The following is a 24567-nucleotide window of genomic DNA, read 5'->3' on the forward strand; positions in this document are numbered from 1 at the left end:
TGTTTTGGTCCTTAAGGTTTAAAGTATCCTATTTGAATATAAAAAAGTTTCATTTAGTTTCAATTTAGTTCCACTGTGAGGTCAAAGATAAATAATTAACAAAATGTTCTGCATGACAGCAAATAATTTGGAAAATAATTACAAGCTCCAGAGGCACAAAATCAACCGTGGATGCATCAATACATGTATTTAACATTTGTTTTAGTTTTATAGAAAATATTTCATTTTAATTATAAGAAAAATGATAAATAAATGTATTGATGCATCCACAGTTGATTTTATGCCTTTGGAGCTTGTACTTATTCTCTAGATTATCGACCTTGTTCTTATACTGTTGTCATCTAGAACATTTCGTTAATTATTTATCTTTGTCCTCCGATGGAACTAAATTAAAGCTAAATGAAACTTTTTTAGATTTAAATCTTAAAGACCAAAACAGAATTACGCTCATACGTAGAGGACCAATTTAATACTTTATCTATTTGTTTATTATAAATACAAAAGAGATAATGGATTCTTGCCAGCATATCTATATATATACACTTTGTTTGACCGTATATATAAATTAAACTCTTGTATGTAACATATATATAAATTAAATATGTGGCATATATTTAATTTGACCAAGACATATATAGGGTCTGAGGCCCTATAATTCCATGACCAACCATCTGGGTGATGAAGATCATTTTGCACATGTACACACATGCTTCTTAGCAATCATCTCACTCTTAATATATTTAATTACCTTAATTAAGATATGGCACGATTATTGGCTATTGATTTAGTCAATCAACATTCATAAATATTCTGAAGGGGTCTTGTAAAATATTTAGAATGCACGCATATGCCGACCTAATTGTCAGGTCTTGTTCGAAATCTTAGTATATATAAACAAAACAATATAATAAAACTTGTTTATCTATCCCAAAAGGAAGCTTAGAATCTTGCGGATAAGTTTTTTCTGGAATATTACTGGCTTTCACTGGCTGATTCGGATTCTTATTTCATTTGAATGTAAAACAAAAAAAATACAATAATTGAAAAATCTACACATGCGCCCCAATAATTTAGACGTCTAGTCATGTACTTATTGAATTCATATTTGGCCTTATGCTTGCTTCAAATTATTGAAGAAAAATAAAATATTAATTAATACTATTTAATTTTCTCTCAACAAATATAATATCCCGTATGTATAAAAGAACAATTAGAAATTAAAAAATATAAATATAATAATTAAAAATCATTAAATAATTTAACATATTTAATTAAATTACTTAACATAATATATATTTACATCTTAGCTATTTGATTCATATTTGGCTTCGCTTCTTCAAATTATTGGAGAATTTGAAAAAAAAAATAAACAGTTAGCACTTAACACTATTCAATTTTCCCTCTCCAAATACGGTATACTGTATAAACAAACAAATAGATTTTTTTTTTATAAAAAAAATGACTGTTTTTCTGAAGATATAATAATTAAAAATTATTATATAATTTAATAAATTAGGCTAAATTATTTAATACAACACATATTCATATTTTAACTATTTTTTTCGTTACATTTTGACGGGAGTAATCATAAAAAAAATATTGTGATAAGTATAGATGGATGTCCATTTAATGCATTGTGACTTTTTTCACAATGTTGGGAGGCTAAGCTTTTTCAATAGAAAAGTTCAGTTCTTTAAGGAATACTAAACTTTATGAAGTCTTGAAAAAGAATTCTTTGTACGTGTATAAATAGTAGTAAGATTTGAGACATATTACACACAACTAATAATAATAAAACATTCTTCACTCTCTCTATTATACTATTCTCTTTCTCTTATATTCTTTACTATAATATTAGTAAATACATCAATTATATTGTGATAATAATTGTGGTAGATATTATTATTAGGGTTATATAATTATACCTTTTATTTTATATTTGTTATCTCTTCTTTATTTATTTATTTTACAACACGTTATCAGAAAGAATAAAGCCAAAGCCATGATTTTTCTTCGTCGTCATCTTGACGAAGGATTGAAAAATGAATATCTCACATTAAAAGATCCTGCAGATCTTTGGAAAGAGCTTGAAGAAAGGTATAATCATAAAAAAACAGTAATACTTCCTCAAGCTCGATATGAATGGACGCACTTATGTCTGCAGGATTTTAAATCCATAAATGAATATAATTTTGCAATGTTTCGAATCACCTCACGAATGAAATTATGTGGAAAAAAGATAACTGATCATGATATGTTGGAGAAAACTTTCTCAACCTTCCATGCCTCGAATGTGCTCCTACAGCAGCAGTATCGAGAAAAATGGTTTAAAAAATATTCTGAGTTAATTTCTTATCTTCTTGTTGCTGAACGCAACAATGAGGTGCTCTTAAAGAATCACGAAGCGCGCCCAGCTGGCGCCGCCCCATTTCCTGAAGTAAATGTGGCAAATCATTACCCCAGAAGAGGTAGATGGCAAGGTTTTAGTAACAAGAAAAATTATGGAAGGAAAAAGAATTATGTTCAAAAGAGAGGATCTCACCGGAAGTGGGATAAAGAAAGAAATTTTGGGCAAAATAAATCAACAGAGGATAAGTGTTTTCGTTGTGGTGGAAAGGACCATTGGTCACGTACATGTCGTACCCCAAGGCACCTAGTTGATCTTTATCAAGCATCTTTGAAAAAAGACGATAAAGGAAAGGAAACGAATTTTGTTTCAAATGATGCTGAAAATTCCACTACTCATTATGATGTGTCAGATTTCTTTGAGGATCCTGAAAGAAATATTAGTCATTTGATTAATGATGGAATAGTTTAATATATGAGATTGTTAAGTATCCATGTAAATAAATAATGTAAAAAACTTATTGTTAAGTTTTATTTTATATGTATTTAAGTTTCAAATATGATGTATATAAATAATGAAATATTAATGTTTATAAATTTTGAAATCATTAAATGTGTCAAGTTTTAAAATAAAAATTTAGTATATGACATTATTTTTATGTACAGTGTTTCTTAAAAAAATAATTTCAATTAAGAATTCAATTTGACTGTGCATGTATTACTACTCATTTTATTATTATTATTTGTCTTTGAAAAAAATGGCAAGGATATATAATGAAGATGTATGCCTTGCGGATAGTGCAAGTTTGCACACCATTCTCAAAAGTGATATATATTTTACCCATCTTGTGCCAAAAGAGGAATATGTTAATACTATTATTGGCTCAGGCAATGTGATAGAAGGCTCCGGAAGAGCTATAATTTTGTTTCCTGGAGGAACAAAATTTATAATAAATAATACACTATTATCTACCAAGTTCCTGAGGAACTTGTTGAGTTTCAAAGATATTCGCCGAAATGGATATCATGTTGAGACAATGAATGAGAGAAATCATGAGTATTTATGTATCACAACTCATGATTCAAATAAAAAAGTTATATTAGAAAAATTACCCTCACTTTCATTTGAATTGTATTATACCAAAATTAGTGCAATTGAATCACATGTCATTGTAAATCAGAAGTTTACTAACCCAAATGAATTCATAACTTGGCATGATAGATTGGGTTATCTGGGAACAACTATGATGAGGAGAATTATTAAAAACTCCCATCGACATTTACTAAAGAACCAGAAGACTCTTAAAACTAGTGAATTTTGTTGTGCTGCATGTTCTCAATGGAAGTTAATTTTAAGGCCATCACTAGTAAAGATTGGATTTGAGTCCCCTAAATTCTTAGAAAGAATTCAAGGTGATATATGTGGACCTATTCATCCACCATATGGATCTTTTAGATATTTTATGGTCCTGATAGACGTCTCTTCGAGATGGTCACATGTGTGCTTATTATCTTCTCGCAACCTGGCGTTTGCGAGATTATTGGCTCAAATTATTTGATTAAAAGCACAATTTCCAGAAAATCCAATCAAAGCAATTCGTCTTGATAATGCTGGTGAATTTACTTCCCAAGCTTTTGATGCTTATTGTATGGCTAATGGAATAAGTGTTGAACATCCAGTAGCTTATGTTCACACACAAAATGGATTAGCAGAATCACTTATTAAGCGCCTCCAATTAATTGCTAGACCCTTACTTATGAGAACAAATCTTCCAACCTCGGTTTGGGGCATGCTATTTTACATGCCGCAGCACTTATTCGATTGAGGCCAACGAGTTACCATCAGTTCTCTCCTATGCAATTAGCTTTTGGCTAGCAGCCAAATGTTTTCCATTTAAGAATATTTGGGTGTGCGATATATGTTCCCATTGCACCATCTAATCGCACCAAAATGGGACCCCAAATAAAATTGGGGATATATGTTGGATATGATTCTCCCTCTATAGTGAGGTATCTTGAGATACAAACTGGAGATGTATTTAAAGTCCGATTTGCGGATTGTCATTTTAATGAATCAAAATTTCCAACATTAGGGGGAGAGAATAAGCTTCCTAAAAAGGAACTTAATTGGAATGCATCATCCTTGATGCATTTAGATCCTTGATCAGGGCAATGTGAACTAGAAGTTCAAAAGATTATACATTTGCAAAGAATAGCAAATGAATTGGCTGATACATTTTCCGATACAAAGAGGATAACCAAATCTTATATACCAGCGAAAAATGCCCCAATTTGATTTGATGTCTCAGTTGGACAAATTGCCACAGAAGCAAATACACGCCAGAAGCGTGGTAGACCTGTCGGTTCCAAAGACAAAAATCCTCGAAAGAAAAAAGAGGTAAATATTATTCCTGTTGAAAAAGACATAGTAAAGACACCTGCAGTTGTCCAAAATTTTGAAAAGATTTTATATGGATAAGTCACATCCCTTGAGTACGCCAATAATCGTAAGATCTTTGGATGTGGAAAAAGATCAATTCCGTCCTAAAGAAGAAACTGAAGATATCCTTGGTCTTGAAGTACCATATCTTAGTGCCATTGGAGCGCTAATATATCTTGCTAATAATACACGACCCGATATATCATTTGTTGTGAATTTACTAGCAAGATATAGTTCCTCTCCAACCAGAAGACATTGGAGTGGAGTCAAACAAATCTTTCAATATCTTCATGGAACGGTTGATATGAGATTGTTTTATTCCTATGGATCCAAGTCACAATTAGTTGGCTATGCAGATGCTGGATACTTGTCTGATCTACATAAAGGGAGATCTTAAACAGGATACCTATTCACATATGGTGGTACATCTATATCATGGAGATCCACGAAATAGACGATTGCAGCAACATCCTCTAATCATGCTGAAATACTAGCGATACATGAAGCTAGTCGCGAGTGTTTTTGGCTGAGGAGTTTGATCCAATATATTCTGTCATCATGTGGACTGATTGATCATAAGATAGCTCCAACTATCCTGTTTGAAGATAATACAGCATGGATTGCTCAACTTAAAGGCGGATATATCAAAGGTGATAGAACAAAGCATATTTTTCCCAAATTTTTCTTTATTCATGATCTTCAAAATCAAGGGACAATTGATGTCCAACAGATTCGCTCAAGTGACAATCTAGCAGATTTATTTACAAAGTCACTCGCAAAATCCTCCTTTGAAAGATTTGTACATGAGATTGGGATGCGCCGATTTCGAGATATTAAATGATGTCGACAACAAGGGGAGACTGTACTCTTTTTCCCTTGATCAGGTTTTTTTCTATTGGGTTTTTCTTGACAAGGTTTTTAATGAGGCAGTCTCCATCACCAAAGGATATTGTACTCTTTTTCCTTCACCAAGATTTTTTTCCAGTGGGTTTTTCTTTAGTAAAGTTTTAACGAGGCAATAATCCTAAATGGTCATCTAAGGGAGAGTGTTATGATAAACATGGGTGGATGCCTATTTAATGCATTGTGACTTTCTTCACAATGTTGGGTGGCTAAGCTTTTCCAATAGAAAAGTTCAGTTCTTTAAGGAAGACTAATATTTATGAAGCCTTTGAAAAGGAATTATTTGTACGTGTATAAATAGTAGTAAAATCTAAGACATATTACACACAACTAATAATAATAAAGCATTCTTCACTCTCTTATATTCTTTACTACAGTATTAGTAAATACATCAATTATATTGCGATAATAATTGTGATAGATATTACTATTAGGGTTATATAATTATACCTTTTATTTTATATTTGTTATCTCTTCCTTATTTATTTATTTTACAAAAAAAAAATAGTATTATAGATATTCTATCTTTCTTATTGATTTATATTAAGAAGGAAAAATACAAATGATAGAGAGAGTGATGATAAAATATAATGGGATGAAGAAAAAAGATACGATATGATCGGATATATATTATTGTCCTTTTCGGACAGCTTGATCATATATATCAACATGACCCATATGCAAGATCTTCATGCAATGCAATGCAAAAACAAGTGGGTCATTTCTCATTGTGACCACAACCACAATGAAGCAATTGAATTCATTAACAAGGGTCCTCCATTTTAGTTTATGCATATCCAGATTATTCTGGCACGGTACTTATCCTACTGGCTACGGCTAATAAAGACTTGAATCAAGTACATTTAATTGATTACTATGGAATTAAACTTAACTCCGATCCAAATTAAAGTTGGGGGGGACAAAGATTTAGGTATTTGTGGGGTTAGTTTTGATTGTACCATACTATATACTATTAATACTCATGAATCCATATTGGAGTATGACATGGTCCTAACTTCATTACTACCTTAATAGCAAGAACCCGAAACCACAAAATTTCATGAACCCTTTCCCAACTCACATGTATGTGACATCTTCTCTATCTCTATTATTTAAGCACGCCCTACAGGAATTGGAAATGTGATTGCTATATAAGAACGAACAATATATAATTAACTACTCCATAGTTAAATGAGACATTGGTCAATTTGAAGGATCTTAATCTAATAGTAATAATAATACCTACGCATACATGTAATAACTAGAAGACAATAAGTTGATAATATTTATTTATATTTAGGTCTGGAAATTTCATCTAATTGCATGTGAATGAATGTATCCAATTCAAAACCCTCAATAATCTGTGTACCTGTCACACCCTTATATTAGACACAGGTGCCCAAACTTATCCTCACTCCCATGTTCCTTTGCCTTGGTTAGACACACAGCTACCCCAAACCAATCCTCACTCCCATGTCCCATGTTCCTATGTTCTCACTAACTATGCATTTTATCATATAATAGCGATAAACAATAATAATTCAAAAGAAGTTATTTGTATACAAGTAATGCTTATTGTAGTTAATATATTTTAATAATGTAGATGTGGAATTCAACTAGTTATATCTTTATATAAAAAATACCAAAGATATTAAATTAAATAATTTAGTTAAATATATTAAATTATTTAATAATTTTTATATATAGATAAACATGCATATAATGAATATTTAAAGTTAAATAATGTGGTTGAAACTAATGATAATAGTTGACTAAACAGGCAAAGACTTCCCTGGATAGAAGCTGAGGTAGGGGGGCAAAATCGTAATAAAACAAAAGGCAACAGTATAAATTACGTTGTCAGAGATGCCCCATACTGCCATGCACATTTTTTTCATTTCACTTGATAACTTCTTAAACAGCGTTTTCTTCCGCCAAAACTAATAAAATTTCCACCGCAATGGGCGGCGTTTCTTGTACACGACAGACTACGCCAGCAGCTGCAGCATTAGCTGTAGTACTGCTCGTCATGTGCTCCACCGTCAGTTCGTGTCCGCCGTCGGACAGGGCGGCGCTGCTGGCTTTCAAGGCCGCTCTCCACGAGCCTCACCTTGGAATCTTTAACTCGTGGACCGGCGCCGACTGCTGTAACAAGTGGTACGGCGTCAGCTGCGACCAGGAGACCCGCCGCGTCGCCGACATCAACCTCCGCGGCGAGTCGGAGGAGCCGATATTCGAGAGAGCACACCGAACTGGCTACATGACCGGATACATCTCTCCGAAGATCTGCAAGCTCAAGCGTCTCTCCAGCATCACCATCGCCGACTGGAAGGGAATCTCCGGCGAGATTCCTCGCTGCATCACCTCTTTACCGTTCCTCCGCATCGTCGACCTAATCGGAAACCAAATCTCCGGCACAATCCCCTCCGACATTGGCAGACTCCACCGCCTCACCGTCCTCAACGTCGCCGACAACGCAATCTCCGGCTGGATCCCTCCGTCGCTAACGAACGTCACAAGCCTCATGCATCTCGACCTCCGTAACAACAAGATCTCCGGGCCTATCCCACGGGCCTTCGGAAACCTTCAAATGCTTAGCCGGGCCTTACTAAGTGGAAACCAGATCAGCGGGCCCATTCCTGAATCACTCACTCGAATTTACCGCTTAGCGGATCTAGATCTATCACGAAACCTAATTTCCGGGCCCATACCCTCATCGCTGGGTAAAATGGCGGTTCTCTCCACATTAAACTTGGATATGAACAGGCTTTCGGGGGCCATACCCGTGAGCCTGTTTAGTTCTGGAATAAGTGACTTAAACATAAGTCGTAACAGCTTAGATGGTAAAATCCCAGACGCCTTCGGTGTTAGGTCTTACTTCACCGTTCTTGATTTGTCTTACAATAAGCTTAGTGGGCCCATTCCGAAATCCATAACTTCAGCTTCCTATGTGGGCCACTTGGATTTAAGTCACAACCATCTCTGCGGCCCAATTCCGACGGGCTCACCGTTCGATCACCTCGAAGCGTCGTCGTTTGTGTTCAACGATTGCCTCTGCGGAAAGCCCCTCAACAAGCCTTGTTAATGTTAATGTTAATGTTAATGTTGTGTTGTAACTTGTATTATTAGCTCTACCATATAATTAAATTAAAACAACTCTCACCCTCTCATAAAAGGTACTGTAATATTTTAATTAATGATGGTTGCTTTTGTAATTTTGTAATAGGAATTTAAGAAGACATTACATGTGTTTATTATTAGTTATTAATTGTGTACGCTGAATAAAGTACTAAGCTTAATTGGATATGACCCATGCACGTTGGTTCTTTATTTTTGCATGAATGTGAATGCAGACCAAAACGAATTTAAGCTTTGAAAGTGATGATTACCTGAATAAAATGTGGTTCCAAAGTTGCAAGTCACTTTCTCCTTTGCCTTTTATTGTGCATTTATCGTTTTCTACTTTTTAGAGGACCATCTTGGTGTACGATCTTAATGCATTATGTGTTAATGACTTTTGCATACTCACCATAACTGGCTATTTGAGGTCGTACCTTGATGTGTGAAAGAAAATGGATATTTTTTGTTCCTAGCTACCTTACTCCTATCTCGGAATCAAATCATACGTTGCTTTCAGTTTCATCACTTACTTTGTTTTTTGTTCTTCTATTTTTTATTGCAGGGGTTAAAGTTACAATTAACATTAAAATTGAAGCTGAGACTTGGCGAGATTGTTTTCTTCGGATTCTTTCAATTTTTTTTCAATTATATTTTAGATGTAATTTTTTATTATATACTCTTTAGATAGAATCAAGAAAAAATATATGAAAAAGATCAAATATTAAATAGTAAAAAGTTATACATAACAAAATAATTGAGTCAAAAAGAATTTAATTAAGAGGAATGCTAGGGGCCAGTAATTTTAGTGTTTTGTAACCATCAATTGGCCATCAATAGTATTTTTATTGGTGTGAGATTACATTTAATGGTGGAAGATCATCCACTTTTGTTTTGATGGTTAAGTGCTGGCAAAAAAACACAAAAGTTGCTGTCCTTAGACTTTTCCTTTAATTAATATGTGTCTATGATAAGATTATTATTATTAGTGAAAAGTTTTAAATTTTTTTAAAATAAATACAAAATAAATGTATTAAAAATTTAAATTTTTTATATTTTTAATATTTTTTTTTCAATTTATAATATTAACCCACATTCTTAAAATACAAGATAAATAAACCTTTTTAAAAATTTAAATAATCTGAAAAACTTTCTAGGACGATAATAAATATCTGAGATATTAGAAAAAGTAAACAAATGAGTGGATAAGAGCAATGGGATGATAGACAACACACGTGGGTGAGAGAATCACCAAAAAAACATAGTTGATGATGCATTAAAGGTCATCAATTTGTAACGTTTGTCTGAAATGAAATGAAACATGTGTTGTTAATTAATTCTCAGTGGCTAATGTTTCATTCTTTTTCCACTTGCTTGTGACATGGACCAAACCAAAGTGCCAAATATGATTTGGTTAATCACTCTCATCACTACTTCAAATTAATTCCATTTTCACATGTACTCATCCAATTCATGCTCTTTCTTCATAGCTATAACAGGAATTGAGTGACATATTTGTTGGCGGTGCCTACATGTGATGAATGCATGCAGTTATGTTTAAGCTAAATCACTTTTTGCTTTTCATTTTTTCATGTCATTATTATTATACATTAATCCATGGATGATAGACCACAGATAAAGGTGAACCAAAGGGGTGGTAGATAAGCCAATATGGGCTACCATGAAATGATTGATGTAGATTCATTGTGTAACAAAGTTGCAATGATTAATGATTCAATCATCAAAGTATATTCAATTATTTTCTCTACCTATGTCAGGAATTCATGTGTTACTAACTGCAGCAGATCAGATACATACTATTCACAGATTCACTCTGCATTTATTAGCTCTTCAATTGAAGACAAAGCACCAACTATTATTTTGTTTGATACTTGAACAAAGTTACACCCTTTTATTTCACTCTTGAATGTTGAAATAAACAGTATAATGCTCATCTCTGAAGGCCAATAATGGCTCCAGTAGAAAATTCCTATTTGCTCCCTTAGCCACAAAGCTTATAGGATCATATTTTCTGAGTCCTCTTCTAGCAATAAAGCTTGCATCTTTGTTGAAACTAGAAGCATCAGCATCAGAATTAGACTTGCATCTTATTTTTACTTCTTTACCAGAACTCATGCCACTATGCACAAAGCACCCTTTATGGCTTTTGGATTCTAAGGATATGCTTTCATTTCTTCCATCCAATCCTGATACCAGAACAAAAACAGAACCTACTTGTGTTCCAGGAAGATCAAACGGTTCTAACATCACTGATTTGCCAATAAAATCTCTCAGTGTAGTTGAAATCCTTGAGGAATGTTTTGCTTGGATATTAATGATTCTAAAGGTTGCATGAAGAGCCAAACTAGTCCCAGGCTTTGGTGATTTTTTCATTGTCAGTGAATTTTTTAAACTTGTTAAGATAAAAGATGATCCTGAAAAGTGTTGGTAGAATGAAAATAACTGAGTATTGTAAATGGCTGGAATTGGAGTAATCCAATCTGTAATAGAAGCATTGGAAGCAGTTTTAATGTCCCAATCAGCAGTGCTATGTCCAGCAAGAAGGTAGGGACCATAGAGAATTGCTCTAATGGAGGCATATTCAGGCCTGTCATCTGAATTTAATTCAATACAATACACAAGGTATCACCATCAGTAACATTCACACTGTGACATAAGAATAATTTGATAAATTTTAGAGATGGAAACGAATAATAACTTTGTGAAGGTACCTTTGATGGCCTCTGTTCTTAGGGGAATGGGAAATTGAAGGGTCAACTTGTCACTACCACTCCATTTCCGCGTGATTGACACAAAGTTTCCTGCACAATCGGTTACAGGCAGTGCATTAAAATTAAATTTTATTGTTATTTGTTATATATTTATTCATTTTTTTTACTATGCATAAGACATAAGCACAAGGTAGATTATCCACACCTGGAGAAGGCAAAGGTAAAGTATCAGAATTTAATGTGAGTTTAGCACCATGGATATGTGTCCAAGTTGGTAACCGAAGGTTAAGAGTAGATGAAGTACTACTAGTTTTCTGCAACATAGGCATTAGAAGAAGAATAATGAAATAAGAAGAGAAATTTGGAGAATCTTAATGGCTTGATTGTATGTATCTGCAGCATAAAAATAAGACAACCTTAGTAGGAGAAAAAGTGAGTGAGATTCTGAGAAAAGAATCCATTGAAGATGGAGGAACAACTGTCTGGTTAAGCATGATTTGAGCAGATTTCCAGTTTAATGAGCTTGATATGTATTGAATGATGTAGAGACTAGGATTTTTCCCTTCCTCTTCAAAGTAGATGGAATCTCCAAGCTTTGAGAATGATTCAATTCCTATTGAAACATGACATAGCCTAGTTTGTTATACTCAACTATTTGTAAGATATGATAGAACAAACAAAGCATGTATATATGTATATATGCGCGCACCGGTTCCATAGCAGCACCAGAAAGAGTTAAACTGAGTTCCCCAACCGAATTTTGATATAGCCTTGGAGGCCCCAGGACCTTGTGGAAGATAGTATAACATAACTCCAGGTTCTGTTCCTCTTTGAATGCTTAATACTCCATTTGTCAATGCACGTTCATAATAATCAGCATATGATATCTCCTTAGTCCATCTAAACAGGTTGCGCGAAACCTGACATTCACCAACATTACTAATATCAAGTGTTACATTTTGAGGTTCACATTTTCAAGAAACTGATGCATGATTGAATAGTGTACCTTCAACATGTTATAAGTTGTGCATGATTCTTCATTGTTTGTTTCTTTTAGGGTCTCTATCATTCTATTTGGATCAGACCTATGCAGAAAAAGTATCAAAGTAGAAACAAAAAACTTTGTAGCATATATGGAGTTATTTTGAAAGCAATGATACCATAACTCATTCACTGATGTTCCTCCAGTTGCATAGCTGTGTGAAGAGTTAACAATATCCATAAAGAATGTTCCAATTTCCTAACACCAAATAAAACACAAATATATAAATATCAAGCCTTTGGAATTTAAATCAACAATGTAATGAACATACAGACAGACAGAAAGCAATTCACCTTATAAAGCGGATCACCGGTGACTTCATATCGCATTTGAGATCCAACAACAACTGGGATATGTGTATTAGCATGAAATTGAGCTATATCATTAGCCTACATATATGAAAAAACATAATTCTAGAACCATTAGTCCCTTAAATATCTAGTATTGTTGATAATTGGTTCATACTTCATATAATATAGTAAAAGAATCAATTTAACATTTTAACCCCTTACCTTTACAGCAAGCAACCCCAAAAAGCATGGCTTGTCAAAAAGATGAGCAAGTAATAGATGCTTTGGATCTCCCTGCATACATTGAAGTATTCACAATTCTAAGTATATACACCATTACTAACAGATTGTTAAAGAAAGCAGATTGAGTATTAATTTAAGCTATACTGTGATGGAATATAGTCTGTAAAGGACATCATTCATTCCTCCAGTTTCCTCATTCAGGGTTTGATAATGCCAATCTATGCTGTACTTTCTTATCACATTCCTCACTCTCTTGTAAAAATAATCAACCATCCATGTCACCATTTTCAGAGCTTGAGGGTTCTCAGCTATGGAATGTTGATCCAAAAGGCCAGCCATGATCTGCATAAGTTATTACTCCAATTTTCATCATGTCAAAGTCACACATGGTTGTTGTAGTAGTTATAGTACCTTGTGAATGGTATAATAGGGAGCCCAAACATATTGAATTGCTTCAAAACGATCAAAGAACTCAGATGGAAATGCAGAAAGGTATCCTGTCCCAATCTTCTGCTGACAGATAGAGAGATTTGCAACAAGTGCTGACATTTTCTTCTTCAATTCTTCATTGTGTGTGCTAGCCCACATTAGAGCTGATGCACTCAAATAATGCCCTGAACAAAAATGCTTCCACACACCATCAATTAAATGAAATGAAATACTTGTACACAAAAAATCACCCACCAAATCAGTAACCCGCATCCACAAATACACGGTGGCTGATTTTGGTGTTCACGTAGCATTTTTGTTGTTCGAAATAGGAAAGACTAACCAACAAAATGACCCCGGACTTCTATGGTTGGATCTTCCCAGCCTCCATATGGTGTTCCAGGAGTAGGGAGACCACAAGTCTTCCTGAAGCTCCAAATCAACCTGTCAACATCCAACATTAACAGATACTTCAAGTTTGTGTTCTGTGCTTGACCATGGATTGAACCTCCATGCAACCTCACATCATGCAACGAAACTTCTTTCAGTAAACCCTCTGGTTCCTTCTTCATCTTCATTCTCCCATACAGCATTGTCCAATCATCATCTTGCCCTTCTTCTTCTTCTTCTTGTTCCTCATTCAAGGACATGTTCCTTATTGGAGTCAAATGATAGCGCGAATGTGACATTACCTCTTGTTTCCGTGTTTGGTTTTTAGATGTTAACAAATGGTAACGAAATGTGTGTGATTGTGTAGGCTGGTTTGTGCACTCTTTACCCTCACCATCACCACAACCCAACACCAAAACCATGCTAACTAACACTAACACAAAACCCATCTTCCTCCTCAATAATTCAACTAAACAATTTTAAGCTCCCCAAAACCATTATCATGCATGAGTTGAAGTTCAACTAGTAGAAAAACAGAGAAAAAAAAATGTTGCTTTTGGTTTTCCCAAGTGAAACTAGAGAGAAATAAGAGCAGAGAGTACAGAGCTTAAGAGAGACATGTGAGTGGCTATGTACTACTGATATATACAGTTAAAAAAAATTGTAGCTTTGAGTTTGCAGCCATTGGAAGTAGTCACATTTAAAAACTAAACAACCAACATAGAAAGTCTTTCTAAATTCTAAGTCTAAAAGCTTAAAAAGCAAGGTTACAGTTTGGGATATATATGTAATTGCCAGAGCTGGTTGGGTAAAAAAAAAGGACCTTAAATTAAAGTGTGAATATTTCTTACTCAAGTGCAAGTGTGCAACTTACAGCAGCATGCGGAAGAATCTTGGGAAAAAGCCAACGAGGAATGTTAGGGCCAGTAATTTTGGTGTTTTATAATTATCAATTGGTCATCAATAGTGTTTTTAATGGTGTGAGATTACATCTAATAGTAGGAAATTACTCACTTTTGTTTTAATGGTTAAGTGCTGGCCAGAAAATACAAAAGTTGTTGTCCCCTAGACTTTTCTAAAGCGAATAACAACAGCTTGCTTACACCACCCGAAAGAAGACATAAGAAATCAATTTAATAAAACACTCAAAAAAGTCAACACTTGTTGTTTTTTTTGTTTTTTGGAAAGATAAATGTATTATAGTATAGAGTTGAGAGAGGACATGGAGGATGTATATGGTGTTTTGAGAAGGTGATGATGGCATTGGCATGCATGTGAGTGAGTAGATGCTAGGAATCTGCTTTAGAAAGCTATGTTTGGATTGAAGCATCATCTAAAACTAAATTGGTTAGTGTTTATTATTAGTTATGCTGAATGAGAAAGCATATGTTGTTTCTTGCTTGTTGTAGCTATCCGTGTTTCGATGGATACCCTTGCTTGTCTTGTTTCTACAGATTCGGAGAGTTATAGGAATTAGGATAAAGTGCAAAATGGTTGCCTCACAAGGTAAGTTCTTTTTGTCCGGGGAAGCTTTCGATTTCATGATCATAGAGTAGATTATAAGGGAAAAAAAATACTACCCCAACTCATATCCTGTCATTCATGTAATGTTTATATATGTAAGCTTTAGTGTTTGTATGTAATTATATATGTAAGCTTTAGTGTTTGTATGTAAATATTCAATGTAGATGTTTATGTTATAACTACGTTGGAAGGTCAAAGCTCCACATGTGATGTTACTTGTTAGTCTAGATTCCTATAATACCCCCAAGATCAAGTATATAAATTATTTGTTATTTATAAAAAGATATATATTTTATTATTTTTATCATATTTTTTCTTTTGTCAAAGATTTTTATCTGTTTAGTCTTTTAGCGGTAATTTATTTTAGTTTTGGAGGATGGATTTGGATCCTCTCTAAAGTGAAATTCAAAATTTAGAGGATCCAAATCCTTCGAAGATATATCCATCGCAGGTCTTAGCTTCGTTTAAGAGTTTATTATTAGCCGCCAATGAGTAATAGCTCAAATGACATAGACTCCACATATTCAATTAAGAGGTTGCGGATTCAAGTCTCCTATCTTTCCAAATTTTTAAAGCCAATGAGTAATAGCTCAAATGACATAGTCTCCTCATACTCAATTAAGAGGTTACGGGTTCGAGTCTCATATCTTTGGTAAAAAAAAATGGAGTTTATTATTAGCCAAAATTGGTATAATTTAACTGGTCTCTAAACCATTTTGTCTCTAAGAGCTTCCAAACACATGGCCCAAGTCCCAAAGCCCATAGAACATAGGAGACAGAAATGAAGATGGATCATGGCCCAAACTAAGATTTCTTTTTGCGTAAATCCAAATTTATAAGCCCAATAAGAGATCACTGATATAGTTTACGGTCTTTCCGGCATGTAGCTAATAGATTATCGTGAATTAAAAAATATTACATACGTATTAAAAATTACTCATCAAATTAGTTATTATTTATTTATATATAAATATATATTAATTAATTTATTTTAATATATATTTTATACAAATAATTAAGTTTTAGTGTGGATTATTATCCAAAATGTGTACTTAGGGTAGGGTGCGTTCTTGATTGTTGAGAAAGATGCCACTCGAATTATTAATGCAAGTACCGATTCTGTAATGGAATGTCTCTATTCTCAAACGTATGGTCAAAAAAAGCAGCACAAAACTCATGATAGGATGTGGCCGTGCGATGAATATAATGCATCGAGGTCCAATAATAATATCACTTTTATTTGGACCAATCATAGTTTGATTTGCGTTTCCTCGCTTTGACGGTAAAAGCCTAAAAGGCATAAACTTATATGAGAAATTACTTATGTATAATCCAATGCTTAAAGGTAGTGTTTCTTATATAAAGCTTGGACTAAATTCTTCCTTGTCATAATTACACCTATATCTTTCGGCAACTTACACTTTACACACTCAAAATTAAAGGAATTAGATTAAAGCCCAAACTTGGAATAAGACAATAACTGTCACTATTGAAGGATAAGAATTTGTTAGTGGAAAATTTTAAATTAAACGAAAGACGTGTATGTATGTATTACACTATTATGTGCAACCTTAATAGTATTCCAAATAAAGACACAATAAAACTATTTAGGTGTGACAATAGAGATCGGAGACAGTAGAAAAGAAGATATGAGAATGAAAACAATTTAATAAGCTGAAAATTTATTTGCAGTTATTTTTTTATAAAATTAGTAATAAAAAATTATTAAATAATTTAATAAATTTAACTAATTTAACTTCTAACTGTTATCGACCGTCAAATTTATATGAAAATAACTGCACATGAGTTTAAAAGCGACATTGGTTAAGTAGGGAAATGTCATAAAGGCACTAAGGGCCACACCAGGAGGCATGTCTTGTTATTATTGTTGCTATTCAATCCAAAATAAAACACATGAAGGAGCATGCATGTGCTTATTGCTATTAAGTGAAAGTGAAAATCCATTGTGCAACCGAATACGTACAATAAATCTTTATAGCTTGATTGAGGCATCAATTGGAAGAAGACAAACAGCTACGTGAAACAATTAATTACTTTAGAGAAGGTCCTTATTAATCCTTATACAAGTGGTCTATTTTTCTTCATGTACTAATTAATTACACCTCATATCATCAAACGCTAAAATCAAATTGGCCGACACAAAGAATACTCGTTCACGTTGTTGTCTCTTGCAATTCAAAAATATTATTACCTGTATATTAAAAGATAATTATCATATATTTATATATTTTTAATATATATTTTATAATATGACGAAATTTGTGATGTAATATAATTGCTTTCAATTTTCCACTGAAGACCTTAATCTCCGCATAATAGACAAGGGAGTGAAGGTGACACTATATATAGCATTTGTCACTACCTTAGCAGTTAGCACCACAACTAAGACTCCACATATTTTTTCATACATTCAAATAAAGAAAATTCCACACTTTGACAAAAAAAAATAATGAATGATTGAGATTTTTTATTTTCTATACCACCGTACCACTTTTTTTTTATTTTCGCAATTTTGTAGTAATTTGTCCTCTTATCATAACTGCACGTTTCCTCCGATTATTTTTTTGTTTTTTCCCCTCAAAATATATAAAAACCGTGTATAAATAAGAGAGGACAATAATAATCCACGAACTCAACCTTGATTTCTCCATAATTGGCTCTCTGCTTGAATTGAAATGATACTACAAATCTATCTCTCAATTTTTAATGTTACACCAGCTGCCATATAATATGTTCATTATTATTTTGATAAGTATGTTAATCAACCAACTTAACATAAAGATAGAAGCACCTTAAGAAGAGGGATTATTGCACATCATAAGCTTCTAGAGAGAACATGCTTGAGCACATGCTTTTAGAATTAAAATAAGTGGATCCTGATAATAATACTTTCTTCTGAAAAGAGAGATGCCTACTTTGAAAAGAAGAAGAAAAGAGAGATGCCTTTAGTCCTTTAATATATAGTGTATGCTTTTTCCAGTTGTCTTAAAATTCTATTCCATATATATTAATAACAACCCGACTTTATAAATGAAGATCAAACCTATTTTGTCATCATATCAGTTTCTTAAATTGGGGTTAATCTGTATAGAACGTACTTGAAGTTCAAATTGTTTAATTTGCACTTGTTAATTAACCATATCATGCATGATAATAAGATTTGATTCGTTGATATTAATCTTATACCATAAAAGAGACAACATTTCCAAATTGTCTCTATGTACATGACGAAGAAAATTGAATTAATTAATATTATATAACTCTAATTGCATTATATACTGTATACTACTTAATTACTATATACTTTGTTAAGTAGACAATTGTTTTTGTGAACAATGTGAACAATAAATTCTAAAATTGGTCTAATAAAATAAAAACAGATTATCTACCTCCCAAATTATTTACCTAAATTTTAATATTAGGATAACCATCCACACACCTAATAAATTGAACATCTGATATATCAATTGTTCACATTGTTTAATATTTTCATTATCTATCTATATTTTTTCTATGGGTCATAATTTTGCATTGTAACGCCGTTTTTCACGTTTCCCCCGTTACGTTATTTTCTATATACAGAGATTTGAGATTTACAGATTTAAAAAAGAATAACTATTAACTACCCCTATCTATGACGCGCCACCACCACTCAGAAATCAGAATTCTCCCCACGAAACATTCTTCCGGTGAAGCTCGCAAGAAGGCGACTGCGGAGCCTTCAACCTCTGGAAGTAATCCCTTACGTCCACTCCGCCAGCGGCACCGCCACCAGTCAGTTTCTCCGTGAAGTGGGCTTCATCATCTCTGGATGGAATAAACGGCGGCCTCATGACCACCTCCGCCGTCAGGAGGTCCCACTTGAGACCTCTGAAAAACTCATGGTCTTTGATCTCATCGGCTCCACGTACGGAACCCAACCTTCTAGAAGGTTCCTTCTCCAGCAACCGCGAGATCAAATCCGTCAACACCGTCTGCTTCCCGATGAACTCAGGCTTCTTCATCAACACGTTCCGAAACGTCTCCTTTCTGTTCTTCCCCTTAAACGGCGTCCTTCCGTACAGCATCTCGTACGTCAGCACCCCTAGGGCCCACCAATCAACGGCGAACTCGTGACCATCCCCGTGAACCACCTCCGGAGCCACGTACTCCTCCGTACCGACGAAGGAGTTCGACCTTTCTCCGGCGGAAAAACTCGGCCTGCGGCGACTAACAGGACTGACTCGCGCGGACTTAGGCTTCTTCAGTCCTTTTTGGCTCTGGTGGTGACACGTGTCATGTTTTCTGTTAGAGGCCTTGGGATCAGTTATGAGATTTGTTATTGTAACCGTTTTCGGTTTGGGAAGAGTGAGGTTGCGTGAGAGGTCGAAATCAGTTAGGGTGACGTGGCCGGTTTGTTGGATGAGGACGTTTTCAGGTTTGAGGTCGCGGTAGGCGATGCCGATGGAGTGGAGGTGGTCGAGAGCGCAGAGGATCTCGGCCACGTAGAAGCGGATGACGGCGGGGGAGAAGACGCGGTCCACTTGGCGGTGGCGGAGGACGTTGAGGTCGCCGCCGGGGCAGTAAGGGACGCCCCAGCCAAGCAAGTGGTCTGTTTCGAAGGTGCCGAGGAGCGAAGGGAGGAAGGGGTGGGAGAGGCGGGACAGCACTTGGGTTTCCCAGCGGGCACGGCGGTCGGAGTCTGGCTTTGCGTCAACGGAGGACTTGTCGACCACCTTGAGAGCAAGATAGGTGGCGGTGGTTGTGTGTTGGACGAGGAAGACGGTGCCCATGGCGCCTCTGCCTAGAATTTTGAGTGCTTTGAGGTTGTCGAGATCGAATTCCGGCGAGGCTGGACACGTCATGTTATGTTATGTTGTTTGTGTTTGACGAGAGAGTGACCTGAGTGGGAGTGGGAAGAGGTGCATATCATTTCATTGTTCAGATTTGGTTTTTATATCCATGGAAAAATGTTAGGTGTAATGTAGAAAAAAAAAAGTTAAAAGATTGATTGGTGATAATAATTCAAGAGGGATTGCTATAGTGCTTAAAAAATATCTTTAATTTATTAAAAAGAATTAAAAATAAATAATTTTTAAATATTTAAAATTTATTATAAAAAATAAATTAAACACTAAGTAACAGATACCATACAATTGACTTAATTCAAATATGAATGAAGAAATTATAGAGGTTCTATACATTTGGTAATTTTTAAGATGCATACTCATCATGTATATATACTTGTTTTTATGCGAATTTGATAGTTAAAAATTATTAAATAATAAATTAATTAATAAAAATGTTATTTGTACATTAATAGTTACTAATATATTTATATATAAATATATGTATAGTTTAATTTATTTTTAACATGTATTTATATTTTAATATATATTTTATATTAATAATTGATTTTGATAATTAATTTTTGTATTTTCGTATCATAATCATTTAGTTAGATATATTAAATTATCTAATAGTTTTTAACTAATAATTTTATAGAAAGACAATGTTTTCCATCATTTTTAAACGGTATTTAATTATTTTATTTTATTATGTATTTCTATCATTTTAGTATATTTTTGGTATTTTCTAAACGGTATTTAATAATTTTTTATTTTTAAAAGCAATATATCCATATCTTAGTTGATCAATTATCATTAAAACCTGATCGATTATAATACATAAGAAAAAAATTAATTTTAATACACATCTAATTACATAATACTGCCTGGCAAAATATATAACTCTTTTATATTAATTGTATAAATAATAATTAGATAATTGTATAAAATATTTTAATTTATACTAATAGTACATTAAAATTAAATTCTAAAATAATTAAGAAATCAATACTTTTAGTATAAAAGGTGAAAAATTGACTAATTTAAATATAAAAGAAAAATAATAAAAACTAACATTTTTCATACATAAAACTAGTACTAGTGTGTCCTTAGCTACAAATATAATCATATGAAGTTCAATAAGACCCATGGTTGCATGAAAGGAAGGAGGCAGCTTGATTATATTGCAGAAGAGATGAGAAAGGATAGAAATGAGAGGGTCACACGTGTGAGATAGACATAGATAATCAAAGACTAATATGATACTACACTATTCTTTATTTGTAGTATATGTAGTGCCAAACAAAATGACAAAAATGAATTTGATCATATGGTTATCACATGGGGCACCCCCTATTCTAAGGAGAACGTGAATGTGCACCGTATATAATTATATGTTCTTGCTTCATGTTGAAACCTTGCATTGTCACCATGTTTGATATGGCAATATCTTATTTTAGGTAGTATTTAATTATTGTCTTTTTTATAAGACAGCGGAGATACAAGAGATGCTAAAACAAAATATGCATGCTTTGAAAGAATAATGAAGATAAAAAGTGAAAAATGTTTATATAATTATGTTCTTCGCTGCTATGGATCTCGTTATGTTATTTAAATAGGGCATAATTCACCTATATCTTCATCACTATTTTTAATTCGTATAATCAAATCAGAAAATAATGTGTTCTTTCATCAATTATATGATCTGCCATGTGTGTTGCACTCACGTAGAATAATATATTATTAAACTCATTATTTATGAAATTTAGATTTACCTATATATTAGATGCTGTTACGTTGGGTAACCGGAGATTAATGGGTTAGACTCGATAGGTTGGCCTAATTGTCTAATGGAGGAAGCCTGGTAATCAGAGATTAATGGGCTGGACTCGATAGGTTGGCCCAATCGTCTAATGGAGGAAGCCTTCGAGCAAGTTCACGCTTGGAAGCCTCTTTCCGACTTGTGTGCGAGAGAGAATGGGGGTGATACCTGCAAAGACACTCCGATGCCTAAGTCAGCAAAGGTCTAAGCAAGTTTTAGAGAGTATTGGCACTTAGAGATACCTAAGGGTGTCAGTGTATTTATAATGGTGATCCAATAACCACCGTTAGAGTAGCTCCACCTTTTAAGGAGGATAACTATCTCTTTATTTTAGGAAAGTTGAGATATGGCTCCTAGAAGTGAGTGAGAGATTTTAGAGGGCAGTTACTCATTTAAATTGGTGTTATCTGTCAGCTACTCTTTACTCCCGACTTTTTTATGCCAAGTCGTGGTTAGATCTGACTTCTAGAAGAAAAGTCGGTGTCGAGTGGGAGACAATCTTTTAGGTTAAGCCTTTATTTTTGACTTGAGCCTTAGTATTCGATTAGGGTATGAATAGATGCTTTTCTCGTATTTTGTTTGCTACATAGTACATACAATTATGTTGTATATTCAGCATTAGTAATATTGTTGATGTACAATGTCCTTTTCTATATTAATCTTCATCTTCAATATTTAACTCGGGAAATGTTTTTGTCTTGGAATATAATGCTAATCATTATCATAATTTTTTAAAGAAAAATAGGGTGCTTCAATCATCAACACTGTTGTATATATATGTTCATTCGTAAATGCTGAACATGACTATGAGCAAAGGGTAGCCATAGAATATATATTTATCATTCTGTTGTCAACAAAGGACAAAGCAATTAATGGAGTTTCACATGCATCTTCAATGTTCCTTAGTTGTTGTAATTAATTTAATTAGGTATGGTTAAGACCCTTGAATGTGCAATTTTACAACTAGGTCCTATTTATGGAAATGGATTTTCTTCAGTTTTTTTAACACTTAACAGAATCTAGTGATCTCTCATTTTTGATTCTATAAGTGGGACCATAAATAAATAAGAGAGAGAGTAATGAATAGTTGATTAAACACTTCACACCATCCAGTTTTTTTTCACTGGAAAGGATCTTTTTTTCACTGGAAAGGATCTACTCCCCTTATTTATATGCCGTGCCAAAATTAGTCAATTAATCAATTAAAAAATGTTTGATAATTATAAAATTTTAATAAAAAACTGTTAAAAAATTATTATTTTGGATTTTATTTAATACACCATGTAATAAATAAATACAACTAAATATAATAAATTTAAGCTTTTTGGGTCTATTATTTTTTGTCGCCCTAACATTATTGTGGTAATCCATTAATAAGTAGTGATGGTGAATTAGAAGTAATTGGCTTCAATTCATTGTCGAAAGTGTGGGCTTTATGGCAACAGTACTGTTGTGACTTGTGACATAAAAAAGATCAAAGATAACATATAAATTAGAACAAAGCCTATGGTTTAATTAAAACACACCTATGTTATCATTCTAGAGGGTAGACAAGAGTGGAAGACAGAATGATTATGCTTCCTTTATATAACACACTATGAATTGACAAATATGTTAAATTAAAGCTTTTTTTTTTATTTGCAAATCTTCTACTTCGAACATATTGAATTTAATGAAATAGAAAGCTATATTTTCCCTAACAAATGTATATTAGATGATCTTTCTTAGTCTTTTTAACTTTCTAGTTTCTTTTCTTTGATTACATTATTATACTATATAAAAGAAAAAGAAGATAACTCTCTAATTATTTTGGATGAAACGCTTTATTATTATAGCATTACCTACCAATTGCAAAAGGGTGTAGAAAGCTAAGAGATAATATAATAATATTATATATTCTTTATTCTGTTCCATGTGATATGTGGTGGGGATTATTATGATTATTGTGGAGCGGGTAATCACAACCTTTCGTGCATAATTCTTAGATGCTTTATTTCTTTATTTCTTAGGACTTTAATTTACACTCAAACCCTTGCCTTTTATTTATAATAATATCTTCAAAAAAATATTCATTTTGGATTTCGTAAATTAATAAAGTATTATGTAAAAATGGAAATGAGAAAGAAAGATAAATAAAAGATATGAGAGGAGTATTGAAAGTAGAATAATCAAAGCATCAAGCATGTGTTCCACGGTGCACATATTTTCATTTAAAAGTTATAAGAATAATTAAAACGTATATATGATGTTGCTGTAATAAATTTTCATATATTATTGTTACGTTATCGCCAAAAAATGTGAAGTAACTAAGGCCATAGCTAGTTATTAGACTCAAATTAATAAATACTGTTAAAGATTCTCAGAATCAACCAATGTGCAGTTTGTACTATGCCCTTACTGTATTTTTTCCCCTATATAAAGCAGTGTAATTGGCATTGAACG

The 24567-nt window shown here is 33.4% G+C and overlaps 3 protein-coding genes across 3 annotated transcripts; 1 reads left to right on the forward strand and 2 right to left on the reverse strand.

The window, feature by feature from the left end:
• Positions 1-7552: 7552 nt before the first annotated feature.
• Positions 7553-8995, forward strand: LOC107610267 (uncharacterized). The gene has a single exon (XM_021108561.2). The coding sequence runs from the start codon at positions 7650-7652 to the stop codon at positions 8772-8774; it is 1125 nt and encodes a 374-aa protein (XP_020964220.1). The 5' UTR covers positions 7553-7649; the 3' UTR covers positions 8775-8995.
• A 1631-nt stretch (positions 8996-10626) lies between these two features.
• LOC107614206 (uncharacterized) lies at positions 10627-14526 on the reverse strand. The gene is made up of 12 exons (XM_016316435.3): positions 13886-14526; positions 13525-13727; positions 13258-13455; positions 13093-13164; positions 12874-12969; positions 12699-12778; positions 12545-12623; positions 12248-12458; positions 11955-12151; positions 11744-11852; positions 11539-11628; positions 10627-11421 (listed from the first exon to the last, which is right to left on the reverse strand). Exons 1-12 carry the CDS (start codon positions 14379-14381, stop codon positions 10724-10726), a joined length of 2529 nt encoding a protein of 842 aa, XP_016171921.1. The 5' UTR covers positions 14382-14526; the 3' UTR covers positions 10627-10723.
• Positions 14527-18936: 4410 nt separating this feature from the next.
• Positions 18937-20448, reverse strand: LOC107614282 (serine/threonine-protein kinase UCNL). The gene has a single exon (XM_016316504.3). It carries the CDS (start codon positions 20319-20321, stop codon positions 19137-19139), a length of 1185 nt encoding a protein of 394 aa, XP_016171990.1. The 5' UTR covers positions 20322-20448; the 3' UTR covers positions 18937-19136.
• Positions 20449-24567: the final 4119 nt, after the last annotated feature.

The sequence above is a fragment of the Arachis ipaensis genome, chromosome B8 (assembly GCF_059453495.1).
Source record: "Arachis ipaensis isolate K30076 ecotype BB chromosome B8, ASM5945349v1, whole genome shotgun sequence".
Taxonomy (NCBI): domain Eukaryota; kingdom Viridiplantae; phylum Streptophyta; class Magnoliopsida; order Fabales; family Fabaceae; genus Arachis; species Arachis ipaensis.